This window comes from Hesperophylax consimilis, chromosome 17 (genome assembly GCF_061612785.1).
Source record: "Hesperophylax consimilis isolate HC1 chromosome 17, BYU_Hcon_1.0, whole genome shotgun sequence".
Lineage (NCBI taxonomy): Eukaryota > Metazoa > Arthropoda > Insecta > Trichoptera > Limnephilidae > Hesperophylax > Hesperophylax consimilis.
In genome coordinates this window covers 28220193-28235214 of record NC_142852.1, presented here as the reverse complement: position 1 = coordinate 28235214, position 15022 = coordinate 28220193, and the positions used below count along the sequence as shown (strand labels likewise).

The window sequence follows — 15022 nt, the reverse complement described above, 5'->3', positions numbered from 1 at the left end:
TTTTCCACGGAATGATGAAAGCTGTTTGCCGACATAAAAGTATGCCCTGACTCGAAGTACTTTAAAGTGATTACTTGCGCCGATATTTGATGTGAATTGATTATGTATACTAAGAATGAAAACAGGGTCCAATTCTTATTTTGAGCTGCATAACCACTGGAACGATTTCGGTCGAAAAATCGACCACTTTTATTTTTCTGCGATTGATATCGGTCCAAAAATGGACCGATTTTTCTACCATTCGTAAAATATTTATTGTAATTATTTAAAACGTTTCCATGGCCAGCTACTTGTTTTATCGAATAGCTGATAATATATTCTCTTTGTCTATGAACTTATCCGTTGTCTTTGAAGTGTTATTTAACGAGTTTTCGCGGTTTTTTTATGGCGTCCTGTCAAAAACAAAATTATAAATTTTCAACATTCACGAAATTTTGGACTCTTCCTAAAATGCCGTAAGTAATTAATTTATTGGGTTTTTAACGCATAATTATATATCTGTGTAATCATGATTGACTTATCTATCTTTGAAATGCGTTTTTAATTCGTTTGTTTGTATTATATTGTTTTGGTTGAAGTTTTTGTGTAAGATTACGTCAACTGAAGACGTCATCTGTTTTTGATTTACAATAATGTCTTAAATACTGCACTCGCGCATTTGAAATATAGATATTCCATCACAGTGATTCAAAACAAAGAGATATATATAAGTTTTATTTGAATTGGTTCATTATTAATACAGATATTTGCTAACCAATTATTTTAAGTCATATGTCAAAAAGTTGACTCTTTTTCACATGTAAAATGGTGTAAAGCCTTCGTCACACAATAAAAATTTAGTAATTTAGTTGTATAATTAATTAATTTGTTTACTTTTACCAAATTTGTGCAGAAACAGCTGTCGTCCAGGGAAAGGGATCACTCCACAACCCAATAATTATTTTCAAATTTTATATTAGTGCAATATTTAACAAAATTTAAACATTTAAGTACTTACATTAAGTGTTTTCAATTTAAAATTTATAGAGCGGTGCTGACTGCAAGAGGAGGCAGAGGAAAAGGGAGACGTGGGGTACGAGCTGGTGCCGGACTACCTGCACGTGGACGTCAACGCAGAGCTGCAATTGCAGCCTCGTCTGGAGTGTTAGTATTTTTTAATGTTTTTTTATGAAAGTACTTTGCTGTGGCCGTTGAACTCATCATATATTTGTATTTATTTAAACAGCGACCCTGCTTTGCTACTGGTGCGAGAAGATCGCGTCAAGGCCCTAAAGGCTGTTAGGGCCCTGCCTGCTTCCATCCGGCTAGAGCTGGAAAGCCGAAAATTCAAGAAGCAGGCGGCGCGCATTTTGCTCCCTACCGCACCTCCAAGAAAAACTAAACAAAAGTAAGTAATCGTATTTAGATGCTTGGTACAATATTATTGTTTTTTCCTGACAGCGTTCCACTCTTACAGTGAGAGTTGGTAAGTTCAGCGCTCTGTGCATTTGGCACATTCAGTGCATATTTTACAGAGTTCTTATTTTATTGTTTATTTACATACTGTACTTACTGTTTCACACGTGAATGAGAACAATTTTCTATGATTTATGTAAATGTTTTCAGAATTCCATCTCCGGAGAGAACAACGTGTCCCTTTTCACAAGGGACGCCTTCACCGTTGCCACGACCCGTACCACCACCGTGGATGTCCACTCCCGCACAGACCCAATCAACGGCTCCCAATGCACCAATTATGCCTATCCGTGCAGCATCTCCCGAGCCGTTACCTGGGACATCGCGGAGTGGGGAACTCTTCTCTCCGGAAGCCGGCTATCACAGCGAGCTGTGGGTGGACGTACCATTCTACGAAGAATTGTCGGCGTTTGGGAACGGTGAGTTTATTTTTTGAAATGTCATACCAGGGGCTCAATATAAAATCAATTATCTATATTTTATATTGATATCCCTAGCACAGTTTCACTGTTGGTATATTGGCAGGAAATAAGCATAGTACTTAAAAATTCCACATAACAAACATACAAAATGTATTGTTGTTATGTCGTGGATGCATCATTACACATCTTTTTTCTGTAACGGGTATTGCAGAGTGAGAAATAAGACATGCCGAACTTCTTTGCGAGGATTACATTTGATTCACCGGCTTCTAAACGGTGTAATACAGCATTTTTTTCTTAAATTGAAAAAACACTTTCGCTTCACGGGACTCATTGTGTTGCGAGGCTGTATTGGTAGGTGGGTTTTGTAACCGGACAAATTATCATTAAAATAGGTCGCTTTACGTAGTTGGTCACTTTAAACGGATACGTTTTCCTACTAAAAGCTATGAAACCTTACTAGAGTTTACATTATCGTCACTTAAAACAGTAGACCGTTAAATGCAAAGTCATTATATCCAAATTCTACTGTAAATTTGTGTTTTCTTTTATTTCAGAGTCAGACATGGGCAGAAAAAGTAACGTGGACGAGGCAGCTGTACTAGAAGAGTCTGTACTTGGAAACCGTGAGTTATAAAACTAACTAACTTACCTTCACGCCATTTCGGTAGGCAGAGAGGATGAACCACCATGCAACTCGATCTTGGCACACACACTCTTTTCTTCATTCCATACCTACCTGACTGTGCTATTCTGACTCCTGACATTGCCCGCCTCAAGTATTTGATTAACTTTTTATATTTTTTTTTATATGAATACCTCACAAGAGCCTCAGCTGGAGCCAGTGAGACTATGGCATCCCCAATTGGGGGATGTTGTGAGGCTGAAGGTAAGTGGGGAAGGGAAAGAGGAAGATGGGGAAGTACCTGGCTATTCAGATCTAGTCACTAAACACGGCTAAAGCCATTTGGAGCAACGTTTCAATTCTGAATGGTGGTCTTACACCAGGGCGATACTGGTAGTATCTTCCACTCTGGAACGTGCCGCAAATATACTATATATTATTTTAATTATTATTTTAATTAATTAATTGTGAAATAACACAAATCAATCAAATAAAATTTATTTGCGCACGCCGGGTTCGAACCGGCGACCTTCGGAATGGCAGTCCAATGCGTTACCACTGGACTATGCCGGCCGTCAAAAGCCATTTCAAGCAACGTTTCAATTCTGAATGGGGTCTTACACCAGGGCGATACTATGGGTATCTTCCACTCTGGAACGTGCCGCAAATATAATATATATTATTTTAAATGAATTTTGTGTGAAAATAACACTAATTATTCAAATATAATTTATTTGATTTGATCCCGCGACCATCGTATTGCGAGTCATAAGCCGTACCAGAGGCAGTGGGTTATCGTAATATAGACACATTAAATTAATTTGGGTTTTCTGTTGTTTCAGAAATGGACAGATCGAGCGACGAGGATGACGAAGCGAGTGACGTCGACCACGAAGAGAGCGATGAGGATACCTTCTGCATGCCGCCAATACCTTATCATAATATTATCAACGTTTCACCTAACTCCGCTATGGCCATAGACTTTAGTAGACAAGACCAGGTAGATAGTGAGGCAATGCGTTTGATTCTGCCGCCTGAAGGTTACTCTTTCGATTGGTCTAATGATATCTTACGTTTTACTGGGATAAGGGAGACTTTCACAGGCACGCCGGGACCAACTTTCAATACCGACGAAATGGGCAAACCTGTGGATGCCTTTCTTAAAATCTTTGATGCAGATTTCGTTGAACTGATCGCGAGAGAGACCAACAGGTATGCAGATCAATGGATTGCGAAAAAACAATTTAAGCGTCATGCGCGTACCAATAAATGGGCTCCCACGAATAAAGAGGAAATGTATGTATTCTTGGCAATTTTAATGTATCAAGGTATTAGTCTTTTCCAGATCTAGTCACTAAACATAACTAAGCCAATTCAAGCAATGTTCAATTCTGAATGGTGGTCCCTCACCAGAGCGATACTCAGAATCTCACTCTATAGCGAGGCACAATGATATTATTATGTATTGATTTTCTTAAATTATGAATAAACCAATAAACTGAATACATTTTTATTATGACAAAGTGTGTAAACAATGTTTAAATCAAAATACTGCTCTTTCATTGTAACCATACAACTGTAATATTGATTTAAAAGGATATTAGGGCTTAATAAATAAATCAATTATTGGTTCCATCAATTATTTTCCCCTCATCCATTTTTTTTCGATACCTTTGCGTTTAGATATAAAATTATCACTATGATTTTATTTGCCATTCTACGGTCATACAAAGGTTTGATATATATATACAAATTTATCATCATTTTACATATTCCGATATACCCTATGTAGATTGACCTTAAGGTAGCTGTCAGTAGTGATTTTTCGTCAAATATTGGTGAATTTCATCAACTTTCAAAGTATCCCCCTGAAATATTGGCAATGTTTATATCTATGATGTATATCTCATTTTAAGCCTTATTTCCTCGTTTTGCACGTTATATAAAAACATGGTTACAAATCTCCAGTTCTAATTTACAATTATTTAAAAAGTAGCACCATGATTTTGACATCGTGAAATAGGCTCTCTGTATAATTCATCAAATGAATAAAATAAAGCCAACACGGCGACTATGCTTATTAATAATTGTAGACAGTTAATGTATCTTCCTAACGTAATACCAGTTTTTGTGGTAAATTTATTATATAGTATAATACAGTGATTTCAATTTTGACACGTCACGCACTCAAATTTTAAAAAATTATTTTCTAACCAAACTTTTGAAGAGAGCATAACGTACAAAAAATTATTTTCCCATTATATTCTTGCATCTGTGGTTATCAAACAGGCCATAGAGAACATAAAAACGTAGAAAATATTCTATAAAGATATTTAAAACTGCCACTGGCGGCAATTTCAAATCACAAAAACGCTAATTTCGCGCATTCATAAAGTTTAAGATTTTTTAATAATTTATCTATCAATTCTAAAAATATAGAATAATTATAAAAATATAGGTGAATTCATTGGCTGTATAGCACTACAATCAGTTTTATGTCTCCGTATTAAAATTCGGAGGTTTGATTTTTTTAATGTTGGCGGAAAATATTCAAATTCGTCGCCAAAAAACCGCGAGCAATCGGAGAAAAAAGTTTTTTGACGCGCGATCGTTCGAGTGGATAATTGTCCAGCCAAATTGTGATATGTTTGGCATCGCGATTAGCTAAAAGAAAAGCATAGAATGTACTGATGAGTTCTTCGTCACTTCTCCCTGACGTTGCTTCATGCCAGATCGCAGCAAATGGCTTGAATTTTTTCTGGTTATTCCCCACGGGAACAAAGCTCTCATGGTACGCTATGATTCGTTGCGTGGACAGCACCGTTTTGAATGCATCAATCCTTGGCAACATAATGATCTTCTGCAGATCAGCCGAAACACAAAGTGCATCTGAATGTGAGGCTTCCTCGTCTTTTTTATAAGCTTCGCGAGAGTCAGACGACTTTTTAATGTGTATTTGGTAATCAACACACACATCGCAGTTCTCGGAATTAGTTTGAACGTGTTCTGGATCGTGATGCCTGAAGTGTTCACACTGTTCACATATCTCGTGCCCCGACTTTGTGAGGCGGATATTATCATTCTTGACAGCATTACGGTATGCTTCGTATGAACACTTAAATAGTGGATTATTTACCATGAAATCGTTGTGCATCAACCTAACTGTCACATCACTAGGTAAATATTTAACGAAGGGGGCATGTTCTCGCCTTAAATAATGTGATGTTGGTTGAAATGATTCAATATGATCAGCAATTAATGTTGTATTAATTTTATTAACAGATGGTTTTTTTCCTCGTCTGTCTTCAAATGGTTCCGTGGAATCTTTGTTTCTTCTTTTTTGTATTTTATATATAACGGAGTCATTCTTTCCATGGAACCCCAGAGTAGTTAGGAAAAAGAATTTGCAAACTAGTTGCTTGATGTTTTCTTCGTTCGGAAGAAAATATTTTGTTGTAAGAGCTTTACTTGCCTCTAAGGTGATTGATTTCTTGGTTTTTAGACATTTAGTATTCTCCGACATAAATGAATGTTGTTCTGACCAGGACATGTTAACAAACTGATCGTGAATTGCTTTTCTTCTAGTCTCAACAATTTTCGATATACAATTCTTTTTGCAAATTTTCACCGTGCATGGTAAACGCAGGGGATGTTTAAGAATTTTCTTTTGTTTTGCGAGAAATTTTTTATCACTTGCGGAGAATGTTTTAATTTTCCTTTTCCTTTCCGTACCTCGTTTTGTAAAAGATAATACTGGAGGAGTAGCAGCCCTCCCAGCTATAACTTCCTCCGAGGTAGATGCACATGGAAGTACGTTTTCTTCAAATAACTCTTTAATTTTCATGTTCTCCGCAGTTATGAAGTTCCGTTTGGATTCTCCATCATTACTCGCTGATTTCTGCAATAAAAAAATGAATTAGTTTAAATTTCTACAACTAGAGAAGATAAAGGAAAATTTTGGTCCTAAATTAAGTACAATAATTGAAGCATTGAGTAGAAAAAAGGAATAATCGCTAAAATTGCTTTCTGAGATAATCGCTCTCAATCGCAAGTTTTTAGCTAATAAAACAGGGAACAGTGTATCGTTTGAGCTAACAGAGAACACGGTGAAGGAAATATTCATTTTAAAGACTGGCAATTTCTAGAATCGCCACACCTACAGGGAACCTGCCAGTGCATCTCGAAAATTCTAATAGGAATTTTATTCTGTCTCGAGCGCTTGGAGTGCAACACGTATATATGTTTGTGATCGCCGAAACATTTTGATAAAACCCTTTGTAATATTTTTGTGTTGAATAATGTTAACCTTATGAAAAATATGATCGTTTCATTTAAAATGCATACTTAGCAGTAAGCATTATTCTCCCGCGATATTAATAATCACTTGACATAGCATCTGCGATAAGGCGCTAGCCCGATAATTCTACCCCGATACTTTCATTGGGTGCGTTAAAAATAACAATTGCATGTTAAATGTTTTACAAATAAAGAAAATATACCATTGTTTTGTCAAAGTATATTTCTTCCGCAGTTTCAGGAATTGGTTCTTCACAAATCGTGTGCTCACGTAATATCTGTAAAAAATTATACATTGAATTATTTTAATGTGTTTTCATATAAGTGTTAATGTTGGTATTTTAAACCTTTAACCAATTACAATAACGTACCATTGTTTTGTCATAGAATATCATTTCTTGTCTGGTTTCTGGCATTGGTTCTTCAATGTTCCCTTGCTGGTGTAACATCTGTCAAAAATAAATACATTGAATTAATTCATGCTGTTTCCATGTCTATAAGTAAAGTATAAAATTCAAAACATTTACAAATAAACATGACCGGTGAATATACAGAAAATAGTGACACTGTGTATCCAGTTAGATAAAAAAAATTTGCTAATTTGACGTCTTTTCATCACGCTAAGTTTTGACATAATAATATATTTTTTTTTTTTTTTTTTTTTTATTAATATCAATAGCAAAATTTGTACATTATGTAGGTTTAAAGTATAATATAAGTATATTTTTTGTATTTTTTTCACAGTCCTCCTCACTAGGGTTTCCTGTTCTGAGGCGGCCTGTAGTTTTTCTTAGATTTTTGTATTTAGTTTGAATTGTCTTTACATTGTCTTCATAATGTTTGTAAGTTGATTATTACTTTGATCTCTAAGCCATGTTTTGACTTTTGTTTTAAATATACTCATTTCGTTTATTTTTTTGGTTTCATTTGGTAGAGCATTGAACAATTTTATAGCATGGAATTTATTATTTCTCTGTCCAAAGGATGTGTTCAAACTGGGAGTAATCAGGATATTTTCGCTTTTTGCCCTGGTTGTGTATTTATGTTGGGCAGTGGAGTATTCGGATATGTTTTTTTTCAGTTTAAATAAAATATTTTTTGAATATAGTTTCTGTACATTGTAAACATTGAAGTTTTTGAATATTTCTTCTGTCGGAGTTCTAAGATTATACAGTTATTTAATCTTGTTTTTATTTCTTAATTAGAACCTTTTTTAAAATTATCGGATGAAATTTTGGGTTAAATAAGAGCAGAAAAAAACTAACCTCAAAACATTCGCATCAGTAACAAATGCCACCAAATCAATTTTCCATTTTAAATACTTATTTCTTATTATTATCTAACTCAGAGATGGGCATTACCAAGCTTAAACCAGTCTTGTGTTTTGAATGCGATTTGCGGATTCATCTGAATACGCAATTCAACGGAAACCATTCTCGCGTTCAGAGTGCTGTTAAAAAATTTGCAGTTAATATGTATAGTCATTTTCAGATGTGATACTAAGATCTGAGTGCAACCCGCGGTTAATAGTAAACACATCCAAATGGCCACTGACGGCAAAAAAGGTTTCTCGCTCCTGATCTAACTACTACAGACTGTTTTTTTCTATATTAGATACCCGTGTATTTATCAGACAACCTACCATCATTGTATTTTCATACCACGTGTCTTCCATAGATTTGGGTATTGGTTCTTCATGCTGGTATAACATATGTAAAAAAATAATACATTGAATTAATTTACTGTGTTTTCATTTCCATAAGTAAAGTTTGAATCTTAAAACTGTCCAAAATAAAGAAGACGTACCATTCTTTCGTTAGAGCACATTTTTGTGAAGCGGATATTTTGATTTTTCACGATGTTCCGGTACGCTTCATACGAGCACTTCAATAGTGGATTTTTTACCATTAAATCATTGTGCATCTTCCTCACCGTCACATTACTGGGTAAATATTTAATAACAGGGGCATGTTCCGGCCAGTAGTAATGTGATGTAGTTGGATGAAAGGATTCAATATGATCAGTAATTAATGTTGTATTAATTTTATTAACAGATGGTTTTTTTCCTCGTCTGTCTTCAAATGGTTCCGTGGAATCTTTGTTTCTTCTTTTTTGTATTTTATATATAACGGAGTCATTCTTTCCATGGAACCCCAGAGTAGTAAGGAAGAAGAATTTGCAAACTAGTTGCTTGATGTTTTCTTCGTTCGGAAGAAAATATTTTGTTGTAAGAGCTTTCCTTGCCTCTAAGGTGATTGATTTCTTGGTTTTAAGACATTTAGTATTCTCCGACATAAATGAATGTTGTTCTGACCAGGACATGTTAACAAACTGATTGTGAATTGCTTTTCTTCTAGTTTCAACAATTTTCGATATACAATTCTTTTTGCAAATTTTCACCGTGCAGGGTAAACGTAGAGGATGTTTAAGAATTTTCTTTTGTTTTGCCAGAGATTTTTTATCACTTGCCGACAGTGTTTTTATTTTTCGTTTCCTTTCCGTACCTCGTTTTGTAAAAGACAATACTGGAGGAGTAGCAGCCCTCCCAGCTATAACTTCCTCCGAGGTAGATGCACATGGATTTACAGTTTCTTCAAATATATCTTCAATTTTCATGTCCCCCACAGTTGTAAAGTTTCTTTTGGATTCTCCATCATTACTCGCCAATTTCTGCAATAAAAAAAAAAAAATAATTTAAATTTCTACAGCCAGGGAAAATAAATGGATATAATGTACTTACATTAAATAATCACAATTGAACCATTGTGTAGAAAGATTACATAACGATCATCGATATATAATAACGATAGATTAGCCCCCTCTTACATAATATCTATTTGATATAAAATATTGTTAATTTATCGGCCAACAGCGAGCCCGAAAAACATCGCTTCATAAGGAATAGATATGAACTTAACCACACAACTTGATTGTTAATCAGCGAAGATAAAGGAATATAATTAAAAATAAATATTTAATGTTTTACAAATATAGATAAAATACCATTGTTTTGTCATGTATTTTTCTAAGGTTTTAGGTACTGGATCTTCACAAATCCCGTGCTCACATAATATCTTTAAAAAGTTAAAAAGGTTTTCATAACTAAGGTTCATTAAACATTAAACAAATAACGAAAAAGTACCATTTTTTTGTCATAGTATATTTCTTCTGGGGTTTCGAGTGTTGGTTCTTCACGGATCCAGTGCTGGTGTAACATCTATAAAAAAATAACACTATGTTAATGTCCATAAGTAATGTTTGAATGTAATGTGTCAAAAACAAAGCAAAAATACCTTTGTTTCGTGAGAGCACATTTTTTCAGTTTTTATGGATTTTGGTGGCTCACCGATCCTATGCCGGTGCAATAACTGTAAACAAACGATTTTTAAATTTTGATTCATTCACTGTGTTTCATGTCTTTTTAAATATATCTATTTGAAAATCACTATTGGTTTCGGACATGATTGTAAATCTTGGAGGCGGAAATTAATCCACTTTCCGACATCCGATGGAGATGAAACTTGACAGTTAGACGTGTTGTCGATGACAGTGCATTTTATTTTAGTTTGGTGGTAAACGCACACACACCTTATCAGAAGTCACCTCACAAAGAATCTGCTTCATATGAACGATTTTTAAAAGACATTTTAAATGTTAACAGCAGTTAAGAAGACAAGAGGCAGTCCCTAGTTCAAGAGTCAATTTTCAGTCAAACCAAAAAAATGTATATTTTTATAAACATTTATTTATCAAATTAGTCAATTGTTTTTTTACGAATTGATTTCTAGTAAATTTATGTTAAAACCTTTCCTTATCTGTGGTGTGTATTTACTACACATTGCTTCTAATAACTTTAATAACTCTATAAATATAATAAATTCTGGGTTCAGATTTTAGGTATTTCTCCGTTATACATTTATGAACAGAATTAAAAAAATAATATTTTTCATAGTTTTCAAATTCAATTAAAAATCAGAGATTTTTGTTGAAAGTCGGAAACAAATACACCAATACAATCAACCGTGTGATACTGCTACGCGAAGAGTATGCAAGGAAGTGACACGCTATTGATGTCCTGCTTTAGTTCGCTAAGTGGGAACATGAGAAATCCACACGTCCGCAGTTGTATTTTGATTTCATATATATATATTATAAATATTCATATTTTTCCGATATTTAATCGCTTATTTTGAGATGTGTATTGACTACACAGCACCGGAACGCGTGGATTTTTTTAGCACAGTAAGGGAAAGGTTAAACGATGCAATATAAAGGTAATGTACCATTGTTTCGTGAGAGCTAAATTCTTCCGTTTTTATAGATTTTAGTGGTTCACCGATCTTGTGCTGATGTAATAACTATAAAAAAACAATAATTCTGATTAATTCACCGTGTTTCATGTTTATTTATAAGCAATGTTTGTATTTTAAACGCGTCCAAAATAAAAATGACTTACTGTTGATTCGTTATAGCATAGTTCTTCTGTTTTCACAGATATTGTTGGTTCATGGATTCCGTGCTGCGATAACTGTTGAAAAATAATGAATTCATCATGTTTTCATGTTTATAAGTCACATTCGTAAGTTCAACGTGTTAAAAATAAAGATAACTTACCATTGGCATTTTTTCGGAGCACATTTCTGTACACGGAATTCTACAAGCTTGTAGAATTCCGATGCATGCTGCAAGCTATTAAGAAATACAACACTTGCTTTCAACTTAAATATCGAAAGGAGATAACTATTTAAGTCGGGGGTTTAAGTAAATATGCACAAAATAGGTTTCAGATTGTAAGTTTGGGGTATTTTATGAATTTATGCATATTTCCTCACCTTCAAACTTAACTTTGATTGTGAAAAAATGGAACTGTATTGTTTATTTTACCATCTCCCAAAACGTAAATAGTTAAGTATTTGTTGTATTAATTAAGTTGAAACAAGTGCTATTTAATTATTTTGAGTAATAAACGAGCAGCGGAATTCGACAAGTTTATTAAATAATCTTATGAAATGTCTAATGAATTGAAAGTCAATAAGTCGCTTGTCGAAACGTCAGTCGTGGAAGTATTTGAGGTTATGCCATAGAAATACGCAAAACATCGAAATGTTGCTATTTGTCAAATCGTGAAATGTCTTACCGCCAAATTTTATACAATTGATAAACAACAATGCACGTAAAAACCTTAATAATTAAATAATGGGCCTAAAAACACCTTGATAGAGCATTAGTGGGATTTTGTATGAGTGGGATTTAAGCCAAATCCAGGATGAGAAAATTGCACGGCAGCCATCTTGTATGACAAACTTTTCAATTAATTTGTATGCATATTGAACTATTATATAATATCGATGTACTGCCACCTCCTGGAATGCATAACTTGAGAATAAAACAATGCTAAGCAGTATTTAAAACATATTACAGCGAAAATCGCTACGTATAAGTTCCTGCTTTCTAAAACTAGCGCAGCAGTTCATTAGTATCAGTACGTTCTGTGCATCAGGCTTAATGACATACAATAATTCCATAGAAAAACGATTCTAAAACACTGCACGGTTCATGTTTCTAATGGGCCGTTTTCTGAGTGATTTCAAAATATCCAAGAGATGGTGTTTACCGCCTGTCACCTATTCTAAATCGAGGTCTTCCAATGATCTGTCATTTCGATAGCTATTTGTTTTCCTCGAACAAACCTAGTTTGCTCGATTTGTAAGTAAAATGCACAGAAATTACGGTCATTGGACTATTTTCCAATTGAAGGAAGAATTGAAAGGACGTAATGTCAAAACTGTTAAAGGTTAGTAAATACACCACTATTTCTTATTTATATTGCCTACGATAATTTCTTTTCTAATTTATCAATAGTTATTATCATAATGCGTTTTATTTAAGACTCGAAGACTATGATAAACTTCATAATTTCAATGGCCTCCAATATTCCAGCACTGACGCGGGAAGAACTACATAAATTAGGTGTTTCAGTTTGAAGAACACCGACAAAGCGTTAAGTATGTATTCTGAACAATATTTGCCGAGTGTTCGAAGTGCACATGAAAATGGCACAACCTATATTTTAGGAAAGGAAACATCTTTCTTATGCTGTCTATATACAATATAACTGTATTGGAATGCCAATGTGAGTGTGCAGCCGGCTATGCACATTGCAAGCACGTATTTGTAGTTCTACCTTATGTTACTTATACCAGGGCGGGTAAGTGGTGGACAACCTCCAATGACTGTACAGAATGTGAATAAGTAGTCATATAAATACATGTCATCCAAAATTATTATTGGAAAAATAATATATTGTGTATTTTTAATATAATTATTTTAAATAAAATAGGATTTAAAATGTTTTACTAAGTGTATCTATTACTATGCATGGCAGCTGTTTCGCCTTCTGAAGGCATTGATTTGACAAACTTACTTATTTATGTTTTTATTCTGCACTAGTTGCATATTTAATTTGCTAATCTTATTTTCTTTATTTTAACAGGTTGACTGTTCACAAAGTTGCTCACGCGTTGACCAATGCTACAACAACTATATAATATTAGGATGTAAAAAAATAAAATAAATGCCAAAACAATAAATAATTTATGTATAATGTTAATTATTCGTTGTACTGATATGTTCTTCTATGTGTATAATGTTTGTAAATGATTTACGACACATTTATTATATGTCTGCAATCTTGTTCTTTTCATATTGACCTCGAGAAATAAAAGAATTTTTTAAATTAAAATAAACGGTTTTTATTCTAAATAATGTCAGGAATTACTGGTTAAAGTAAGTCAAGTACGTCCCTTAACATATTTGTTTAATACATATAACAAAAGTTATATTATAAAAGTTTTATTTTTGTCCCTGTTAAATCAACTCGACTCCACCATCTTTTCCACAGTGACAATCATAGCACTAACTATTTGTATCATTCACCGTTGGCGCGTTTTCACCGCACTGCCGACACGTATACAGACCTTTTTGATATTTTCAAAACCTCACCGTCTTGCATCAAGGCAAAAATACTTGGTTATGAATGTAACTGATATGTTTTTGAAATGTTAAATGTCTGTTTGTACTGCATCATACTGACTGTTGTGTTCTTCTTTATGTGTAACATATATATGGTGTTCTATACATATACATTCCACATATATACATATATGTGAAATTCATATGTATAGCATCAATAAAAACTGCTTGTGGATGTATTATTTTAATGAAAAATGCTATTTCTAATTGTCAAGTCTCTGACAGCCCTGAACTGTGTACTTATAATCCAATGTTTCACATTACTGTAAAAGCCTTTTATGGCGTTTAATAAATAAATAAATAAATAAAAGGAACTTCAAAGAAGGGTTAAGTTAGAAATCTGATGGATGAGCTCTTCGGGAAGTTATCTAAAATATATAATGTAAAATTTGAACAGTATTTACATTAACAGTTTTTGGAATAAAACTTCTTTACGCACGCTCGACACTTGGGGGGTAAACTGGTGCCTTACGAAAAGCGTAACGAAAAATCACATGCCAACGCTAATCGATGCAAACAGTGATCGGAGGCGGGAGAAGGAGCTAGAGCTAGCTAACGAGTACTACCGTATTTTAGCATTATATACAGCGTGTACCCGGCATAAGTCAGTGAAGTTTTACTTCACTCGTGTGGTCTAAAGCACACTCATTTTTTTACATACAATTTATTAAGCATCTTTATCTATTATACTTGATCTAAAATTACACAACATGCAACATATAAATATTATATCCGATGAAAGTATTGTCTAGGTATAGTTCATAGGGGATTTCAAAATTTTATATGTTTTTAAAAGTCCTATTACTCTTTCTATGTGCACCCTTTTGCTAGCAACTTTTCTAAAACACTCCAAGTGATTCTGTTTGTTTTTGTGGTGACACCATATAGTGCGAAGATGTCCGGGACATTGAAACCTTTGTCAGCCATAATAGAATCACCAACATCACACAGGGATAAAAGGTTGCTTTTTTCAATGATCTGGCAATCACTGGCAGAGCCTGCATAGCTTGGAGACACATAATTTATGAGGCCACTAGGAGTAGCACCGATAAGTACTTTAACAGTATTTGTATTTTTATAGGTAGAAAAGGTTGCTTGCTGGGCAGTCGGTAGTGTGGGCCGTTTAATTAGACATTCCGTGCCGTCAATCATTAACCTCGTGTTAGGGTATTTGTCTCTAAAATCAGTTGAT

The 15022-nt window shown here is 34.1% G+C and overlaps 3 protein-coding genes and 1 long non-coding RNA gene across 4 annotated transcripts; 2 read left to right on the top strand and 2 right to left on the bottom strand.

The window, feature by feature from the left end:
• The first annotated feature begins 408 nt into the window (after positions 1-408).
• LOC149416375 (uncharacterized) lies at positions 409-3853 on the top strand. The gene is made up of 6 exons (XM_089641975.1): positions 409-455; positions 1027-1143; positions 1226-1387; positions 1606-1874; positions 3345-3502; positions 3848-3853. Exons 1-6 carry the CDS (start codon positions 451-453, stop codon positions 3851-3853), a joined length of 717 nt encoding a protein of 238 aa, XP_089498101.1. The 5' UTR covers positions 409-450.
• Positions 3854-5687: 1834 nt separating this feature from the next.
• Positions 5688-7247, bottom strand: LOC149416374 (uncharacterized). Its single transcript, XM_089641974.1, has 4 exons — positions 7170-7247; positions 7002-7076; positions 6257-6400; positions 5688-5711 (listed from the first exon to the last, which is right to left on the bottom strand). Exons 1-4 carry the CDS (start codon positions 7245-7247, stop codon positions 5688-5690), a joined length of 321 nt encoding a protein of 106 aa, XP_089498100.1.
• A 1797-nt stretch (positions 7248-9044) lies between these two features.
• LOC149416373 (uncharacterized) lies at positions 9045-11495 on the bottom strand. Its single transcript, XM_089641973.1, has 6 exons — positions 11413-11495; positions 11255-11326; positions 11082-11156; positions 9941-10015; positions 9325-9468; positions 9045-9107 (listed from the first exon to the last, which is right to left on the bottom strand). The coding sequence occupies exons 1-6, from the start codon at positions 11434-11436 to the stop codon at positions 9045-9047; spliced, it is 453 nt and encodes a 150-aa protein (XP_089498099.1). The 5' UTR covers positions 11437-11495.
• Positions 11496-12408: 913 nt separating this feature from the next.
• On the top strand, positions 12409-13462 carry LOC149416372 (uncharacterized). Its single transcript, XR_016303558.1, has 3 exons — positions 12409-12592; positions 12688-12803; positions 13292-13462. It is a non-coding gene; the product is annotated as an uncharacterized LOC149416372 (long non-coding RNA).
• Positions 13463-15022: the final 1560 nt, after the last annotated feature.

Excerpts from the sequence above, each read along its gene's own strand:
- LOC149416375 (XM_089641975.1), top strand. Across the intron at positions 1,144-1,225 it reads ATTGCAGCCTCGTCTGGAGT|CGACCCTGCTTTGCTACTGG; the intron begins GTTAGTATTTTT and ends TTATTTAAACAG. Across the intron at positions 1,875-3,344 it reads ATTGTCGGCGTTTGGGAACG|AAATGGACAGATCGAGCGAC; the intron begins GTGAGTTTATTT and ends CTGTTGTTTCAG.
- LOC149416374 (XM_089641974.1), bottom strand. The coding sequence starts at position 7,247 with ATGTTACACCAGCAAGGGAACATTGAAGAACCAATGCCAGAAACCAGA. Across the intron at positions 7,077-7,169 it reads TATTCTATGACAAAACAATG|ATATTACGTGAGCACACGAT; the intron begins GTACGTTATTGT and ends AATTTTTTACAG. Across the intron at positions 5,712-6,256 it reads GGAGGGCTGCTACTCCTCCA|GCGAGAACATGCCCCCTTCG; the intron begins GTATTATCTTTT and ends ACATTATTTAAG.
- LOC149416373 (XM_089641973.1), bottom strand. The coding sequence starts at position 11,436 with ATGTGCTCCGAAAAAATGCCAATG. Across the intron at positions 11,327-11,412 it reads GCTCCGAAAAAATGCCAATG|TTATCGCAGCACGGAATCCA; the intron begins GTAAGTTATCTT and ends ATTTTTCAACAG. Across the intron at positions 11,157-11,254 it reads TATGCTATAACGAATCAACA|TTATTACATCAGCACAAGAT; the intron begins GTAAGTCATTTT and ends GTTTTTTTATAG.